This window comes from Hippoglossus stenolepis, chromosome 17, assembly GCF_022539355.2.
Source record: "Hippoglossus stenolepis isolate QCI-W04-F060 chromosome 17, HSTE1.2, whole genome shotgun sequence".
In the NCBI taxonomy this organism is placed as follows: Eukaryota; Metazoa; Chordata; class Actinopteri; order Pleuronectiformes; family Pleuronectidae; genus Hippoglossus; species Hippoglossus stenolepis.
The window spans coordinates 16316630-16334609 of NC_061499.1; the positions used below are offsets into that span (position 1 = coordinate 16316630).

At 43.2% G+C, this 17980-nt stretch overlaps 1 protein-coding gene across 8 annotated transcripts in view; it reads right to left on the reverse strand.

Moving 5' to 3' along the window:
- The window catches only part of LOC118124395 (triple functional domain protein), a 79993-nt gene that overhangs the window by 4311 nt on the left and 57702 nt on the right, over positions 1 to 17980 (reverse strand). For 2 of the 8 annotated variants that reach the window (XM_035182116.2, XM_047344040.1), the window contains 34 exons: positions 17772 to 17881; positions 17504 to 17573; positions 17202 to 17291; positions 17018 to 17110; positions 16816 to 16927; positions 16514 to 16704; positions 16076 to 16177; positions 14962 to 14991; positions 13781 to 13923; positions 13541 to 13640; positions 13057 to 13300; positions 12830 to 12937; positions 12263 to 12456; positions 12002 to 12172; positions 8988 to 9083; positions 8156 to 8304; positions 7992 to 8058; positions 7770 to 7873; positions 7601 to 7670; positions 7428 to 7517; positions 7250 to 7342; positions 6428 to 6478; positions 6251 to 6328; positions 5916 to 6107; positions 4437 to 4617; positions 4085 to 4327; positions 3484 to 3992; positions 2410 to 2657; positions 1382 to 1514; positions 1276 to 1303; positions 977 to 1139; positions 711 to 832; positions 541 to 619; positions 17 to 217 (listed from right to left, as the gene is read on the reverse strand). In XM_035182116.2, coding sequence (XP_035038007.1) covers positions 17 to 217; positions 541 to 619; positions 711 to 832; positions 977 to 1139; positions 1276 to 1303; positions 1382 to 1514; positions 2410 to 2657; positions 3484 to 3992; positions 4085 to 4327; positions 4437 to 4617; positions 5916 to 6107; positions 6251 to 6328; positions 6428 to 6478; positions 7250 to 7342; positions 7428 to 7517; positions 7601 to 7670; positions 7770 to 7873; positions 7992 to 8058; positions 8156 to 8304; positions 8988 to 9083; positions 12002 to 12172; positions 12263 to 12456; positions 12830 to 12937; positions 13057 to 13300; positions 13541 to 13640; positions 13781 to 13923; positions 14962 to 14991; positions 16076 to 16177; positions 16514 to 16704; positions 16816 to 16927; positions 17018 to 17110; positions 17202 to 17291; positions 17504 to 17573; positions 17772 to 17881 — 4655 coding nt within the window. Of the gene's footprint in view, positions 1 to 16; positions 218 to 540; positions 620 to 710; positions 833 to 976; positions 1140 to 1275; positions 1304 to 1381; positions 1518 to 2409; positions 2658 to 3483; positions 3993 to 4084; positions 4328 to 4436; positions 4618 to 5915; positions 6108 to 6250; positions 6329 to 6427; positions 6479 to 7249; positions 7343 to 7427; positions 7518 to 7600; positions 7671 to 7769; positions 7874 to 7991; positions 8059 to 8155; positions 8305 to 8987; positions 9084 to 9118; positions 9839 to 9933; positions 10818 to 12001; positions 12173 to 12262; positions 12457 to 12829; positions 12938 to 13056; positions 13301 to 13540; positions 13641 to 13780; positions 13924 to 14961; positions 14992 to 16075; positions 16178 to 16513; positions 16705 to 16815; positions 16928 to 17017; positions 17111 to 17201; positions 17292 to 17503; positions 17574 to 17771; positions 17882 to 17980 lie in introns of those variants that run through there. The other 6 variants (XM_035182114.2, XM_047344039.1, XM_035182117.2 and 3 more) reach the window with 5 other exon arrangements.

Consider the following 17980-nt stretch of genomic DNA (forward strand, 5'->3'; position numbering starts at 1 on the left):
TCTTGACTGTACTCACATCTCCAGGACCAGGACGTAGCTGCTGGGGGTTTCATACGTGTCTATCAGACTGACTATGTGGGGGTGCTGGAGCCTCTGGAGCAGATTGAGTTCCTGAGTCACCCGATCCCTCCTCATCAATTTCTTGTTCACTTGTTTCACCGCCACCGTACGTTTGGTTCCCTCATGGTCACAACGCTTGACAACGGAGAAACGACCCCTGGTGGTGAGAAAACAGAGGATGGGACATTCAGTAGTCAGTTAGTGTACGTCACACAGTAGCTATGGTTGTCATGTTATTGCCAAAGACTAAAATCCCCCCCCCCCTATCAGTTCTCTTCTGCTCTCTGACTTTTTTGTGCAACAAGCCTGTCAAAATTACCCAACCAATAGAAAGAGTGCAGGGTTTTGAGTGAACGCATTACAAGATCAGAAAGTGAAATCAATCGGTCCTGCTCTTGAATAAAGACAGGACACTTTCCCATGGAAGTTGTGCGCTCCATTTTTAACAAAACCCTTGCTTGAAGATACAGTAGATTTTACCTTCCCAGTTCAACCACTTCAGTGTAGTGAGCCTCAAAGTTGTCCTTCCAGCTCACTCTGATCCCATCAGTGGACACAGCTGAGACAAACAACACAATCCATCAGTTCACGTCTGTACGTAGCAGCAACATCACCACACCTCAGAGGCAGAACTGAATCTGTGCTCTTACCTAACACTCTGAGGCTGGCGGAGGATGTAACACTGCCCAGCTCGTTTGTGGCAACACAAGTGTAAACGCCATCATCGTCAGAGGCTACACCAATTATCCTCAGTGTAGCTTCACCCGTATCACTGAAAGAAACACACACGTTCATGTAAGTCTGATTCCAACAAACAACTTGTTGACTATTCTTGTTAAAACGGTTAAATGTGAGAAAAGAAAATCTACTCTGCAGTCTGATGGAGCTTTGTCGAAATGAGATGGTGCTTTCTTACCTGTAGGTGATGCTGAAGTGTCCATTGTTGGCGAGGTTGCTCTGGTTGGGTCCCTTCCAGGTGACAGCGGCCCGGGGTCGACCACAGACCTTGCACCTAAGGGTGACGCTCTCTCCGTTGTCGCAGGTCACATCACTCAGAGGTACGAGGAACTCCGGGGGAACTGAAAGAGGAAAAGGTAAAATCCTGTCAAATGCTGAGATGATTTTTAGAATTCAGCCCTAACTGTTAAAAGTGCCTTTGATTGTATTGAATTCATTTTATCTTCGAATGAACAGACACACAAAGTTCACACTTACCATCATAGATGTAGTTTGGATTTAGAAGCTGAAAAGAGAAAACAAGTCATGAGTGACGCACTGTGGAGCAGAATCATGATGTGAAAGTAGTACTAGATAAACTCACCTTTACAGAAACCTTATTGGCCAGGCCATCTCTGGACTTCCTGTAACCGTTTTCCAGCTTGGTCTCTTTCTTTGCCTCCTTCTTCTCAGATTTTTTACGAATGCGCAGGGTCGTGTGCCAGGATGAAGACTTCCTGCTGGAACAACAAGAGGACTCAAGTCAGATCAAAAGGTTCAGTTTAACTAGTAGGTTAATGTAGGGACTTTGGCACTTCAGTATGCTGACAGTATACTGTCAGACCCATTGTAACTGTACAGTCTTCGCACCTATAATACACTGTGTATTTAATACATTGAAAATGTTGACTTAATTTAATAATCTATTCAGAAGAGCTCCCAACCACGTATCTGGAGAAAGCTTAACATGCTATCCCATCTATCTGTTTGTTCCAGATCTTCAGACTTCTCAGTTTTATTTTAACTAAAATAACCGTGTGAAAGGTGCCTCCGACCACGATTTGGACCAACCAGATGGTCTCTTTCCAGATCAAACTGAACCATGGCTTGGTTTGTTCGCAGTGTGACATTTTGGACTTTCTGACCAATTGCAGGAAGTTGAGACACCTTATTTTAGCATTAACTAAACAGAAGAAGAAAAACAAAAGGATATGACTTGCAGGATTGCTTACAGTCTTTGCCTCTGGCAACAGAACGTTTGAATACAATGGCGTTCATTTTGCTGATAGTAATACCACGATGGCAGCAAAATTAAAATGAACAGGTTCATTCATTTTCTCCATTCAACCAGAAAGACTCATTTTTTTCCTATGCACTTTATTGAAAAAGGTTGGCGAATAAAAAAGACAACACAATCACGTCCAACACGCATACGTCCACATAGGTGATGATAACAGGACATATGTTACTCATTCAAAAGTCTTTAGTCCACAAACAGCTAAGCAGATCAAATGTAAACAATATAACAAAGACATGAACCTTGGTTCAGACTTTCAGGTGTGAAAACTCCTTTGATAAAGATAAAGATGAGACTATAAAATAATGATTCCTTAAATCTTTCAGAGCTCTTACTTGATGGATCCCTCGGGACAATCAGGGACGATGGCCGAGGTGTGTCCGAGCACAAATCCGGGGATCCAGCCCTCGGCAGCGGGGCCCTGCTCGGTGGCCGCCCTGAACACCAAAAACATGTTTTGCTGGTTGCTGGCCAAGATCTGGACGACCTCGCCCTGAATGACGCTGATCTCATCCTCCTTCACAGCCATGTAGTCCTGGGTCACCAACATGGTGGATACGCTACTGCTGCTGCTACTTTCACTCTGCACCACAGGATGGAGACATGGGAAACAGTATTAATTGATGTGGTTCAATCCAGGTAAATGTAAAATATTTTCCAGATTTATGATAACATCAGATATTTTCAAACTGTGGAATAATATTCAAGAGAAACACTGAAATAGTTTTGATTAGATAAAGTGAGAAAAATAGAAATCAGATACAAGTGGAAAAACAAAGAGGATTTAATAGTTTAGTAGCCACTGAAAACAGTCTTCAGAAAGGATTAGATTGAAGCACAAGAAAGATAAATCAGTGATTCGATTTTTTTCTTCTTGAAAAAGTAAACTGGATGAAGGAAGGCAGGTAGAAGAAGATGGTTTCCATTTCATTCGTCTTTGCTTTGCAGCTCCAGGCAAAGACGAGAGGAGGAACGTTAGGTTGTATGAGATAATCTTGGTCGAGTACGTTTGTCTTGGTGCCACAAACGTTACGTTGGAGGTTAGTTGCAGGAAAAGTAGATCTGAGTAACAAACCATGAAGACAGCAGGAGGTGAAAGACGGCCAAGAGGAAGTCAGGTGTTAGTATAAGCTTTGTTAGAAGTCAGAAATCTAGAGACAGCCTTGAAAAGGGAGTCACTGAAGAGCTGAACAAGTTCCATTAGAGAGGACCTGAAAACATGTTGACAAACTGTTGCTAGAGAGGATGATGCTGAAGAGCAGTGAAGGTTGTCAGAGATGCGTAGTAGGGGACAGATTAGTAGCGCTGGCTGCAGCAGAACAGGAGACAGTGTGCAGAGAAGACAGACCAGGCCTCCCTCTGCCTCGGTGTTAGTTGGAGTAGCACTGTGCAGCAGGTAGTGGTCTTACCCCGTTACTCTGGGTGGACTGGATGGACTGCTCGCTGGCAGACGAGCATGTGCTCATGCGGTCTGCCTCCTTGCTGTGTGTGGAGTGCCTGTGTGTTTGGCTACCAGATCCAGAGCCAGTCTGGATCTGGTTCGAATTCTGGCGGACTGGACTCTCTCCTGCCTCCCCAGGGAAGGTGAACGAGCCAGGCCGGCTGGCTGGAGAGCCTGGCATAGAGTTCCAGAATCCAGATCCAGACTTCTGGCCGGGGCTGGGTGGGGGAGGAGGGAGGATGTCTTTGCTAAAGCTGGGAGTGGCCAGGGGGGAGGCCACAAGAGCCACGGCTCCAGGCCGTGGTTTGGAAGTGGGTGTTGACGGCAGGGGCCCAACTGTGGCACGGGGAATAGGGGCTACAACGCTGGCAGGAGTGGGGGTCTGTGCTTGCTCCTCGGGGGTCTGGCTAGGCCGCTTGCCCTGTGGGCTACCCCCTGGAGGGAGAAGGGGAGGAGGGACAGGACGAGGGGAAGAACCTGGACCATAAGCGAAGAAAACTTACACTTCAGTCATGTCTGTCATTTTGCCTCAGAAAACAAGTTTCACAGAAATGTATAGATGCTCATACCTGACATCTTGTTGGGGCCATCGGGGTCGGCCCCGGGGTGGTGGCGTAGGGGTTGGGGCAGGCGGGAGGGCTGGGGGATTCTGGAGGGCCGACGAGAGCCACCCTGGGGTCCTGAAGGGGTGGAACTACCCTGGGAGCCTCCAACTGCAGGAGGCGCACTAGAACCACTGGTACATCCGCCTGGAGCTCCCATGCTGGGCGCACACGAGCCACCACTTGCCCCTACATGGTTCCTCTGATACTCTATTGGTAAAGTCAGAGCGGTGATTAGGTTCAAAAGAGACACGTGCAAACATATATCCAACAATTCCTTCCACAGAACATGCGTGTTTGTGTGCGTTTGTCAGTGTACCATTGAGGAAGTTGCGTTGGCTCTCGAGTATCTGGCTGATCTGAAGGGTCCAGACCTCACGCACTCCTGCATGTGCGGAGTGAAGCACAAAGGACTCTACGGTGCCGTTGGTCGACCGAGACGTGAGAATGAACTTACAGGGATCGCTCTCCACATTGTCCTCCAGACCCAAACAGCTGACCTGCAGGGTAACACAGAAACGCGAGAGAAGTGTGAGCTGATTTCTGAGATTTCATTGTGCTAATGAATAAATTAGTAGCATTTTTTAAATCAATGATTCATCTCTTATACTTGCATTTTTACTTTTATTCTCTTTCTACAATTGTCTGCATATGACAGTAAGAACAATGCTGTTATGAGCATTTATACTTGATCTATATCACTGTATTTGATTCGATTGACTGAAAGTTAGCTGATCATTTTTTAATTGGAACTAATAAATGTTTAACAATAGTTTTACTGACTTTTAATAACTGCAGTTATTGCAACGCTTTTTTTTCATGAGTTACAAGCATCGGTTACTATCATAATTGATAAAGTTACGTCTTAATCTGTTTCAACTAAATTTTCATTGTCTGCTGCCAGAAATACCCATTGAGCTGAATAAACATATTAAAAACTTAATCTCAAAAACAGGATTTCAGCTATTTAATTATCTAGTAGAAATAAAGGTAAATAACCTGGTCTTGAGGAATACGCTTAATACAAATAAAAAGTGGTTTTGCCTTATTGCCTTTTTTCTGCAACAGCTCTGTCACTGTTGTTTCTCACAAATAGATGTGGGTTGCCACACATTAATCTTTCCAGTTCCACTGGATTATACTGGATGTTCTGCATTTTAATTAATATGTTGCCATGGTGAATCGCAGTATCTGAGCCCCATTGATGGAAATGTTTTTATTTACCAGGCACGTGCTTATCTCAACATTCTCAAAGATGATGGAGTATGAGGTCGATTGAACTCAGATCAGCTGATGTGGAATTTAAAACTCTGGGGTTTCCCGTCTCATGGTTTGTTTGTTTCTAAACCTACTTTCCTCAACATGCCCCTTTGATTACATCTTCAAAATAAAACCATCAAGATTCTGTTAATGTTGCACAACATAATAATTATTTTCTGAAAAGAATGATTTGTTTGATTCAAGTTTATAAAACTTTGAATCATTCTCACATGCTGATTTAAATCCTGAGTATTTCCACAAGAGGGAGCAGTAGGCACTGAGAGCTTGGTGACTGAGTCATGCATCCTTAAGCCCAGTTCACACTACACGACTTTCAGCTAGATGAGCAGTCGCTAATCGCTATTACAGAGGCTTACGGACGCCTCGCAGACTCTGATCAGATTCCCAACCTGCTGGAAATCTCTGCAACAACTCCACCCAATCAGAGCGAGGTGAGGATACATGTAGTGGTGAGGTGCCCCCTGATTTTTCACACTGCACTGGCTGTAGTCTGATTTGTACATCATAGAGGCATTACCTTAATGCTGTTCTTGTAGAGAAAGCCAGGCAAGGAGAAACCTTTCTTCTTGTCGAGGGGCTCGCTGAAGATGACCAGCTGCTCAAAGAGGAAGACTCTCCTCTCCTTCATCCGGCCAATCAGACTGCCCTCTGGGTCAGAGACCATGAACGTGTCCTGCAGCAGAAGACGTCCCTGCGCCACGATCTTCCCCTGGAGACAGATGAGCAAGATGGAGGATTAGATGTAGGAGAGGAGAGCGACAGAATGTAACAGAAGTCAAGTCTGGGTTACTGCATGAAGGCTGTATTAGTGTGTAGCAATATTTTCCATCAGCATTTAATGTCATTTCTTACATCAAAGTCCTGAAGCCGGCCAACATTCATCATGTCATTACACTTTTTTGGCACAATGCACATGACCTCCACGGCTTTCTGTAAGAGACAGAAACGAGAAGGTTGATGAGGTTCCCGAAGATGATTTGCTTGACTTTAAATATTTAAAGAGTTTAAAGATATTTCTCTTTATCTCACCTCCAGCTCCATAGACTCCAGTCCAGCCTTTTTAGAGTGTTTCAGAAAATCCTACAACAGAAAAGAAAAGTTATGCACCTAAATATAAACACAACAATTTACTTCGTTTGACATCTGTGTCGATATTAAGTAGCTGATGTGTGTATTAATGTGTCAGTTTTGTCACTTTCTCTAAAAATCATGTTTGAATGAATGAAATGACACGCAATCCATTTGACTATATTTGAATACTCCTCCCGCCCAAGTCAGAAAAGGATGAACCCTTGACGTTGCTACGCTCGTCTGTGGTGCCTCCTCTGCTGCCTCACTTGGACGGAAATCGAACAGGTGAGCCGGCAGATTGCGTGGTACAAAGTCGACAAACAGTCTTACCTATGTTCATTACTTTGCTTTCTACAGTGCAGAACCCAAAACACTTCCACACCCCGCTTTTCTGATGCCCTTGTATCACGATTGTCCGCACAGGACGGCTTTGCTTGCTGGAGTCCTCCATTTTCATATGAAAACAACCTAACATTACTGACTTACTTTAATGATGGATCAAGACAGCATGCAATAGGTCAAGCTTATAGTGAACGCCCTCTGCTGGATCATGAGGCAAACTACTTCAGACGCTCTGATGTGCTTCTAGACTGTATATTTTGAAATCAAAGAGGTCGTTACAGTTCAAATCTGAACTTTTCCCCAACGTTTGTACGAATGTCCGAATTTGGAACAGAAAGTGACAAACCTAGGGTGTATTTGTAGATAGCAGAAGATGACATGCTGTATGATTGACGACAGGAGAAAGGGGGAACTGAGCAGTTATTGTGACATGCTCACCTTGAGCAGCAGCTGGTACTTCATGATCCTCTGGACTGGCTTGATGAGCAGGTCTGTGATCTGCAGCCTCTGTCCCAGCCGCTGCTTCAGGTCCTAGAGAGTCACACGTTACTTCAGAGACTCAGCTGGATGGAAATGTGTCACATCAGCTAAAATGTTCACCATAATGAGCTCATACCTCGAAGTAGGTGTCGATGTACTCTGAGACGATGTGCTCGGACTTGGGCTTGTTCTGACAGTACACCACGTACATGTTGAGTCTCCGTTCCTGGATATAAAGAGCGCAGATAATTACAACACGATCAAATGTTGTAAAGTAAAGCAGAGGTTAGAATTTCACTGTGGACAGACCTGCTTGAGAAAGAGTGGTCCCAGTCTGTCAGGGTCCTCCAAACATTTCTCCAACTCCCCGAGGAAGAAACTGAGATAGACAGGGGGAGGAAAGAGAAGACGTGAGCGTCTGTGCGAGTGACTGCGATCTGAGAAAGTTCTATATCATCTGTACACGTGCACCACATACTCTTTGTGCCAGTCGTAGATCTGGTGGATGTTGCCAAACACTATTTTGTCTTTCCCTTTCATATCATCAGGGACGCCCTCCTCCTTCATCCGACTCATGTAGCCCTTGTGACAGAGACACACATTATGACTCATTTCTTAGAGAGAGCTACAGCACCGTAACAGTACAATAATGTGTATAAAGTGAATAAGCAGATCCACTGTTTATAAAGCATCAACTCACTTCCACCACCAGACCAAGGTCCCTGACATAATCTCTCTCCGTCTCCATCAACTCCAGCAGAATGTGACTACAGCACAGACAGGGGAAAAGAAGAGATGGCAAACTTTTACAAATGAAAACTCGCAAATCATCACTGTGCAAAATGTAGGAGGAAGCAGACGTACTGTCTTTTCTTGAGGATGCTGTTCCTGCGTTCATCCATCTCTTCCATGGGGGAGGAGGAGGAGAGGAGGGAGTTGTCCGAGGGGTTGAAGGAGGGCGAGCTGCTGTCGCCCTGTTCCACTGACAGAGAGCTGGGTCTGTCCTCCAGAGCCTGCACCAGGACAACAAGGTGAAATAAGGGCAAATAAAACGTTCGTAATCATGTATGCGTGACCGTGCCCAAAAGCTCGGTGCAATAAAGGTACAAATGTTCTCTGTTTTAGAAGAGTGACATCCATTCATCCACTAATTCCAAAGATCTCTCTCAGCATGTATGTGGCTCGCATATCTTGAGAACCTTTCTTTTTATTGGCCTCACACTTGGTGCAAGTATTGATAAGGGTCGAAGGAAGTGCAGTGTCAAATTTGGTGTGATATGAACAAGTGATACGTTCAGTTTTAATAAATTCTGAATAAAAAGACAACCAGCGGTGGCAGGGTTCTGTGGACTGACTCCTGCAGCAGGTCTTTACTTGCTGTGGCTCAGTTCCAAACAGGCAGGTGTAGAACGGACACTGCACTAGTTTATAAATGAAAGGATTTGGATGATGTTTATTGATACAAATTCACTTCAGCATCTTTCCATCTACATGGATTTGACAGGTTTTCTTCAAATAAATGAAGATTTTTTTATTGAGCCAAAACAAAAACAACAAAATTAATATATTTTCTAAAAAATATTCTAAGGATTTTTAAAAACATATATAATTTGAAATGTGTATCTGTAAGATAAAAAAAAGTCCTTCTGATTGCCACAAATTTGAGAAATTCAGGATGTCATGCGTGTTATCATACCATCTTGCTTTTGACCAACTCTTCGATGGCGCTCACCAACTCAGCCGCACTGGGCGTCTCCGAACTGGACGGACGCACCGACAGACGAGATGAGGTCTGAGACGAAAACGGAGAAATGGAACATTAGAGCTCAACAATCCATGCAGCACCACGACCTTTTTCTGCTAATGCTAATCCTGCTCTTTGACTCCTGTCAACACAACTTCTACAGAGAAAATGGTGTCGAGAAAAGTTGTAGTTTAGAATTAATACTGACCAATAACCTAATTTGATATTTAAAAATAGCTAATTCTTCATCTCTCAAACAGATGATAAATATTTTGATAATTTATGTGAAAACTTCAAGACTAACCAATTCATGAATATAAAGCAACAGTCCAGGGATGAAAAGCAAAAGAAATAGCTTCTTATAATTATAATGCTTAAAGGCCATGCTTAAGTTTTGGTTAGGATTAATTGTTAGTAGCTTATTTAATTTTATTATAACTGAATGTTTTACTTCAGTTATTAGCTCGAGTGATGACGGTGAAAATGTTTGTTAAATGCTCTCTGCTGTAAATCCACAGAACCGTCCTCACAGTTACTGAAACCCAAGACCCAGCGGTTTATAGCTGAAGGTTAAAGACAGTGAAAAGTATAAAAGTATATGAAATTTAAAAAAGCTGTCAAGTGAAAAAGTTAATAACATGAGGCCGAAAGTCGGGTGAGCGAAATGAAGCTGAAGAAAAAGAAATGTGAGAAAATGGTGATGGGGAGAGGTGGAAGGTCAGGAAGAAAGAAAAAGTGATGACTGAATAGAGGATGTTTCCGTTGCTTTCTCAGGTGATGATGATGATGATGATGAAGAGCCTCTGAAATAAAGAAAGGATGCTAACAGAGCGAGAATGACAGAGGTGTGTGTGAGAAGTATGTATGTATATATATATATAGTTCAGGAGACTCTCACCCTTGCTGTGCTGTGCTTCAAGACTTTCTCCAATTAGGTTTCTGGGTGAGGCTGTGTGCCCTTCTGGCCTCGCCAGCGTTTAGAGATTCCAATTACTTGCATGGGTAATGAGGTTAACGCACAGAGGGTAAAAGGGAGATGAGGACGAGTAGGTGCGGGAGGGGGAACGTGAGGGTTCGGGGGATGATGGGAACAGGAGGGCTTTTGAATTTTCACCTCAGTGTGGGCTCGTACTCAGATTATTATCGAGGGGAGCTGCCTGCTCAGCTGACGAGGGGGGAAATCGTACCGACTCTTGTTTGTTTCTTTTAAAGTTCACTTACCAACCTCCTCCCATCAAATGTGTGATAAACATGCAGGAAAAAAAGCTGCAGCCCTGCGGTTTTCTAGCCAGGCATTACGGAGTTTTCAAATTCTTCAAAATGTATAAAACTTGGCACAAATAAAGGCATGTTAGCATTAAAGCCAGAAAAATACTCATCTGTTTAGAGTAAGAGCTACATGCATCCTCTCTTTATATACATTTTCCTGTCACAGAAAAGTCAAACCAAGTGAAACTAAAAAAAGATGGAAGGAAAAACTGCACTAAAGAAATGCAGTAACGTTTAAAAGTTGAGAAAAATACAAAAGTCAGGGAGAGTGACTTTAAGGGGACAGAGAGGGGAAGTTCAAAAAGAAGAAAGTCTACAAAAAGCCGCGCGCTTCATTTGCTTTCGATCTAGAAAGTGAGTAGCAGTTAAAGCTGAAGAGTTGGAGGAAAAAAAAAAACAGAGAATCCAAGAGTTGACTGAGGGAAGAGACAGAAGGGGGAAGAGCCGGGCTTTTTATATGGAGAGGTATGGAAACTGAGACAAAGCAAAGACAGGACATAAATCAAGGTAATGCTACAGCATGGCGAACAGCAAACGATACAACCAGGAAACAAAACAAAAGAGAAACAGAAATTAGTGTCAGAGGAGTCTCCGCTTTAGTCGAGCAGGACACGTGGACTACCTGAAACGTTTCAGTGCTCTCTGCTTTAGAAGGAAAGGAGAGAATATGATGCAACATGCCAAGATAAAAATGTTATGCATAACAGAAACTAAGGGGTCACTTAAAACTGTGTCAGGAGATGTGCTTCTTTTAAGGGAAAAGTGGGAGAATAAGACTGAAATGAGTAAAATGTTTCCTTCAAGAACCGAAAATTATAACAGTAATGAGAACAAAGAGGAGAAGCATAAGTTCTGGATTTATCTTCAACTTAATCATTGATGGTGTTTCAATTAGAGGGAAAAGAAAAAAGCAGTTGTTAACCTGCCCACCTTAATATTCCTTAGTATAACATTCCTTAATATTGGACCAAATATGATTATGAATTTGAAGTTTTGGTTTAGTTACAAGAACAATAAGAAGAAGTAAACTTAATAATTTTGTGTAACTTCTTATGTAGAGAAAGTGAATGTTTATCTGACTTAAGATGCTTTCAGACCTGAAATGAACTCGGGTTAATCTGAAATTATCCGGAGGGGCTGTATGTGGGGATGCAAATTTCCGAGTGAGAGGTTCTGAACTCAATGCGCAGTTTCTCCAGACAGCAGCTGAGTAAAAACTCTGGATAATGTCTGATTGAGCTCATAAGAGATCAGGGCAGCAGATGCTCCAGAGGATTCACTGCGAGTGAGGGGACATGCTGATAATGTGACAGAAGCAAAACTCAAAGTCCAGAACCCATTGTTCAGACATTCTCCGGAGTTAATGTCTGAAAAACGGCTATAGATTAAAACTTAGATAAAAAATAAAAAAAAGGTAGTGTAGCCTTTGAAGTTTTGAAAACAGAATGCCATTTTCAGATGAAGAAAATTTCTGATAGCAAAATTGTCTCACATCACCACTAGATTCTCCAGAGGGAAAAAATAACCTGTGCCCATTCTAGATGTAGAAGTAAGTAAGTTAAGTTTAAAGAATGCTGTAAACGTAGTAAGTCCTAACTTCCTCCCCCTGACTCCTCTGCTTCTTCTTCTCTCCCCCTCTGTCTCCTCTCTCTGACCCCTCACATGTGTCCCCATGGTAACGTCCTCCCTCGGCTCACCTTGTCGTCCTGTGAGTCCGGCTGCAGCAGGCTGTGCTGTTGGATGGCCATGGGTGGAGGCAGTGGCACAGAGTCAGCGCCTTCCTCGCCCTCCTCCTCGCCGCAGCTCTGCATGCCTGAAGAACTGGACTTGGACAACGTGCCGCTCGACAGGCCCTCGTTACGAACCCTCTGCAACACACATGGTTTGAAGGCAGAGATGAATAACACTTTACGGAAGTGCACAGGAACTGTTGACTGGACAGAGGTGTATTCACCCACCTCCTCCACAGTCTCATCCTGAGGTGTAGCGGCGCTGTCGTCAGAGTCTTTCTGCGAGCCCATTGTCATCTCCCCGCTCTTCCTCACCTCGCGGCTCTTCTTGTGCTTGTGAGCCAGCTTCTTCACGTGGCCATCTGCCTTGCCGCTGCTTAGCCGACGCACTGGGCTGGTGAGCCACTTCCGCAGGGTGTTACCTAGGCAACAAACCAAACACACCGCACTGAGTTTGCTGCAATGTGGAGCATCATTTTTAAAACCACACTGTACAGTGACAATTGAAGGTGAACCTACAGAAATGTACCTTTTATTTGACAGATTTCTTCTACATTTTCATCCATCATGAGTTCCATCAGTACACAGTGGCTTAGTGGGAATTTAGTTAGCTGCTTAAGAAGTACTGTATAAGTACTCACAATAAAACTCAAGCCAAAGTAACACGTGAAAAAAATATTTTAGTCAAAGTATAAAAGAAACGATTTTTAAGACAACTAAAATCTGATGTAGCTGTGTCTTTGAGTTGATTAAGCTGTGGGTTGGGATTTTTTAAAAACGGTACAGGGACCATACCTGGTCGTTTGGGCCCTGGTGAGGTGTGAGAGCCAATGCCGTGACCAGGCTGAAGTGTGGCCGATGACCCTGGCATGATGGAGTCATTGCTGCACACTGACAGAGTGTCTGTGAAAAAGGAAGCCACACAGTCATTCATTTGTTTTTCCTATGATGCAGACATCGACAAAGTATCTCCTCAACCACAGACACACCGACGAACTCTCCAGTCCACCCACAGCTCTGACCTTTGTGGTTGAAGATGCCCTCCATCTCCATGGAGGACCTGGAATGGGCGATACAGAGCATAGCACAGGGAACCAGGCCCTCCTGTGCCGGGGAGCGGTCTGTGGTCCGGACCAGGCACCAGTCCGGCTTGTCGTGACAGCGCTCCAGAACCTCCACCGTCTGGCCGCGGCGCACAGTCAGCTCGTTGCTGTTGCTGGCCATGAAGTCGTGTATCACCACAGTCAGCTCACAGCCACCAGAGAGCTGAGGGAGAAGATAATCACTAAGAGTAGGGCCCTCCTTTATAAAACAGTGCAATGGATTTAAAGTGTGCCCAAAGGCCGGAAAATAATCAGATTTATAAAACTGTGCATCCTCACACAACGTCCATAAATGAGGCACCAGGCGCAGTGTCGCACTTTGATGCCAAATGTGAAAGATGCTCAGAATCCTGCAGACAATGTGCAGTAAGGACATCACAGTAGTCAGTGAGCAAACTCTCACCTTGTCGCTGTCCAGTGTGTTCTGAGAGGTGCGGGAGGCCAGAGAGATGGTGTCTGGTTGGCTGCTGCCTTCACCCTGACTGTCCAGGTCCTCTCCATCCCTAACACACACACACACACACATTATCAGTTACAGGTCGAATTATTTCTCCAAGTGAGTGTAAATAAAAACAAAAAAAACATTTTCTCACATCTCTCAGTTCACAAAGAAATTCTTAAACATCAGTTGAAACATGTTTACCTTCGTCCCTTGTGGTGCTTGGCTGTTGTAGCTTTAGGAATATGAATGGGCTCTTTGAGGGCTCCTCTCAGGTGAATGGTGCGCTCCTGGATCACCTCCCGGATGTGCTTGATCCAGTCCTGCTTGTTCTCGATGCTCGACGCCTGCAAACGACGGAGGGAGTTCAACAAGTCCACAGTTAAGAGATATCAGGAAATTCAATTTCTTTGGAATTGTTGCTTCACTCTGTGTCACACAAGTCTGAATTGATCTCTCGTCATCTCTTATTAACTGAAGTCAGTTTACAGATTTGATTTGGTCTTATTTCACGTGAGCCCTCTCCAGCTGTGGACGTCTTGAACAGTGATTCCCAACCTCTTCAGTCAGCTGTAGCCCCACAGACGTCTCAAATCAACTCAAGAACCTCTTCATCATTAGAACTCATCTGATTTGAACTGGACAACATTAGTTATAGGCTTTAAAATTGAATATTGTCACAATAATGTTTTCTAGTATGTATGTCAATTTGTTAAAGTTTGATTTTGTGTGACCGTGGCAGAAGCAGGAGATCTCAACTAACTTTAGTCTGGCTACTTTTAACTAGTACCAACTTTTTAAGTTATCTTCAACTACGCATGTCAGGCTTTTGTCTATGAAAGTTACTTTTAGCTAATTATTTTAAGTGTTTCTCAGATTTAGCAGTTGATTATATATCCATGAGCTAACATTAACTTTTTTTTATTTTCTAACGGTTTATCTATACTTATTTCAGCTTCACCCTTTTACCTGTTAATAAATTATCCAGTTATCCATAACTAGGTGTCACACTGTCACTCACAACTCGGTCTTCATGAAACACAGCAAATTCAATGTGTGGATCATTTTTCAATCAAATGGTATATTTCTTATTTGTTGTTCAAGTATTCCTATGAGGAACTGATGGTTTCCCCTTGAAGAACAAATACTCTCTGTTGGAAATCACTGTCCTAGAATATTTTACAACCTTTCAGCCCCACCCCCACGTGTGGAGGACCTGGGTCAGAGTGGGCTTCTTCTATGTGTGCTGGTTTTGTCCACACGCAGTTTGTCTGTGTGTTGTATGACACTGTTCTGGAGGAGTGAGGATAAGAGGTGCTGAGAGTTTGTGTTTCAGACTTGTGCGAAGTGGCTGAGGGCTGTGTTGTGGGATGGTTTGTACTCACCATGGCTCCGTGTTTGGATCCCTGACTTAGCTTTGAATTTAAAATATAAAAATAGAGAATTTTACTGGTTTGCTTTTAGAAGATGACATTTCTTAAGCTGACAAAACACTTTAACATGATAGAGACAATTTGCCTTGAAAGTGCACTGAAGGCCAAATATGTGTGTCAGAGTGTGTGTGTGTGTGTGCGTGCGTGAGAGAGAGAGAGAGAGTGTGAGAACATGTGTAGTTAGTAATGAGTTTGGAAGTCAACATGTATCATGGAGTTGTTGGAGACATTCAGAATTAAATGCGTTAGGATTTTGGCTTCATGCTGTCACAACGGCTGACACACATTTCAATCCATCTGTGACAGTATCCAACAGAAAAACAGAAGCTGTTTGAAAATAGGGAATTGAAAGAAAAAAAAAAATCACCCAGAGAAGTAATTAAATGGAATTTCTTAGTTCTCCAATGGCCGCTCACATCATGAAAAGCTTAGTTTACTGGCAGAGAAAGATTGCTACTAGTCCCTCTGATAATGTGGCGTCGAGCCAGGAGGGGCGATTGTGGGCGTTCGGGAGATGAATCAGTGTCAGCAGCGTTGGTGGAAGCATGTTAGCCCACAGAGAGAATCAGAGATACAAAGATCCACAGAAAACACAGCCACAGATATACAGATGTGCCCATGTTTGTTAACAGATGGAACAAAGCAGAATCCAACCAGAGGACAGAGGCTGACAAAGAGTCAGAAGACGGAAAGAAAGAAGGAAGGAGACATGTGAAAATAGAGAAAGCTTCTAGGCCACTTCCAAGCTGCTCATGCAAACAAACTAGACGTCAGAGAGTACAATGAAAGCTTCGAGAAAAAAAACTGGATTCGACTGATATAAAGATTTCCCCCCCACATCTGATCTCCACTATCATTTATTGATCTGTGGGGGGGCATCTGACACTCTAAAACAAACAATTGTTTGATTCCATAGATTACAAACCTGTAATCTGAATTATTAGAATTGTCAGTGTTACAACCTTGGATTTCAAGATTGAGTAAGTTCAGAGTTCTTTTTTAAAAAAAAACCATATCAGTCGAAACCTTGATGTAAATTTGTGAAGGAAGAGGAAGCGTGTTTTACCTTGAGTACAATCTTGTTGTCTGAGGTTGGGGTGCGTCCCATCCATAGAGCAAATTTACAGGGGTCTCCTTCTACGTGCTCTGTCACCCCCAACTCTGATGTCTGGGGAGAGAGAGAAGAAGAATATGAGAGAATGTCGACCAAATGTTACGAGTAAACCAGATCGTCTTCTAAAAGCGTCACTGGGGCACAACAGCAACATCTGAAATACACTCAGCCCATATAAAGAGTGATTTATTGAGACAATGGCTCAAGAGCAATTAGATTTACTTGGATTTTGTAAAGTCAAAGATATGTTAAAGATATTTGGCATAAAGAAAATCAACACACAAAAGCCTGACTGACCCTTTAATTACACTTTTCTTAATTAATTTAAAGAAGTTAAATGAAGACATACAACCACACTTCATTACATATATTTCGCTGTCATCCACTTACAAAGAGTTTGCTCTTATAGATGTATTTGCTGCGGCCATTTGAGTCTTTGACCTCCTTGCTGAAGATGAGGGACATCTCGAAGAGGAAGAGGTGGCGCTCTCGACCTTTACGGATCAGAGTCTTCGGATCCCAGACCTGGAAGGACTCCTGGAGAATGAGCTCTCCCTGGGACTCGATGTTTTCATCGAAACCTGGAGGAGATTATAACGTGTAAAATTACAATGTTTCCAGATTTATGAAGATTTGCTACAAATAATAAAAGATCAGAACAACATAAATAACAAATAGCGTGAGTTGATCACCTTCCAGCATAGAGAGGTGCATGGCATCGTTGGCTTTCTTAGGAACACTGAGCATCACCTCGAGCCCGTCCTTTATCTCTCCTTTACCTTCTTCACAGCAAGTCAGCAGCTCCTAAACACACATAATGCATAAACATAAACCATGACTACAGTAACCACGGACATAACAACCACGGCCGTGTGATTGGGTTCGGAGGGCTACCTTCAGCAGGAGCTGATACTTGGTGATTCTCTGCACAGGCTTGATCAGGTAGGATGAGATGGAGTTGGCCAGTCGGTGCCTCTGTTGAATTTCCTGTTAACACCCACACAGAGAAGTTATGTGATCGAGTGACAAGTGACAATGAGCGCTTGGCTTCATTTTCATCACCGCAGGCGATACTCACATCAAAATAGTTCCCAGCATGCTCCAGGATGAGCTGGGTGGAGTCGGGTTTGTTCTTGCAGTAGTTCACATACATCTGGAACTTATCGGCCTGGAGGAAGAGAGAAACAGGTTCCAATGACTGTGACTGTAACATGTTTTAATCAACAAATTGATTGAACCCCCACTAGTGGACGACCCGCTCTATCTCCTGAGCCACAGCCTAACCCAAGCTACAAGGTATTTTATTGAATGGCAGGGTTGAACATTAACAAAACAGGATTGAGCATACAAAACAAATGGTATTGAACTAATGATACATACCCATGTGACAAAGCAATGGCCAACATCCTCTGGTAGCTGCTCATATTTCTCCAGCTCTTTAAGGAAGATGCTACAAAACAAACAATGAGAGAATGAAAGATGCAAAACTGCAAAAGCACTAGAACTTTACCCTTAAGCAGTAAGATACTAAACTTTGTTTTCAATTTTGAGTTTTATTGTTTTAATACAGGTTTGATTTGCATCATGGTGTTTGAATCCTGCTGCAAATGTTAACTTTACACAGCATGACTCCAAAACTGTTTCTTACTTATGGTGAAATTCATAAAGGTCCTGCATGTTTCCAAAGATGATGTGTTCCTTGTTGATGATTCCTGGAGGAATCTCTTCAACTCCACTGGTCATCTCCCACAGGTAGGTCTGCATGGAGACCAGGTAAAGAAAAATATATTAAAAACATGAACCAAAAACAGTACATTTTCAAGTCTTGATGAAGTGCTTTACTGTAGAGATTTGCCA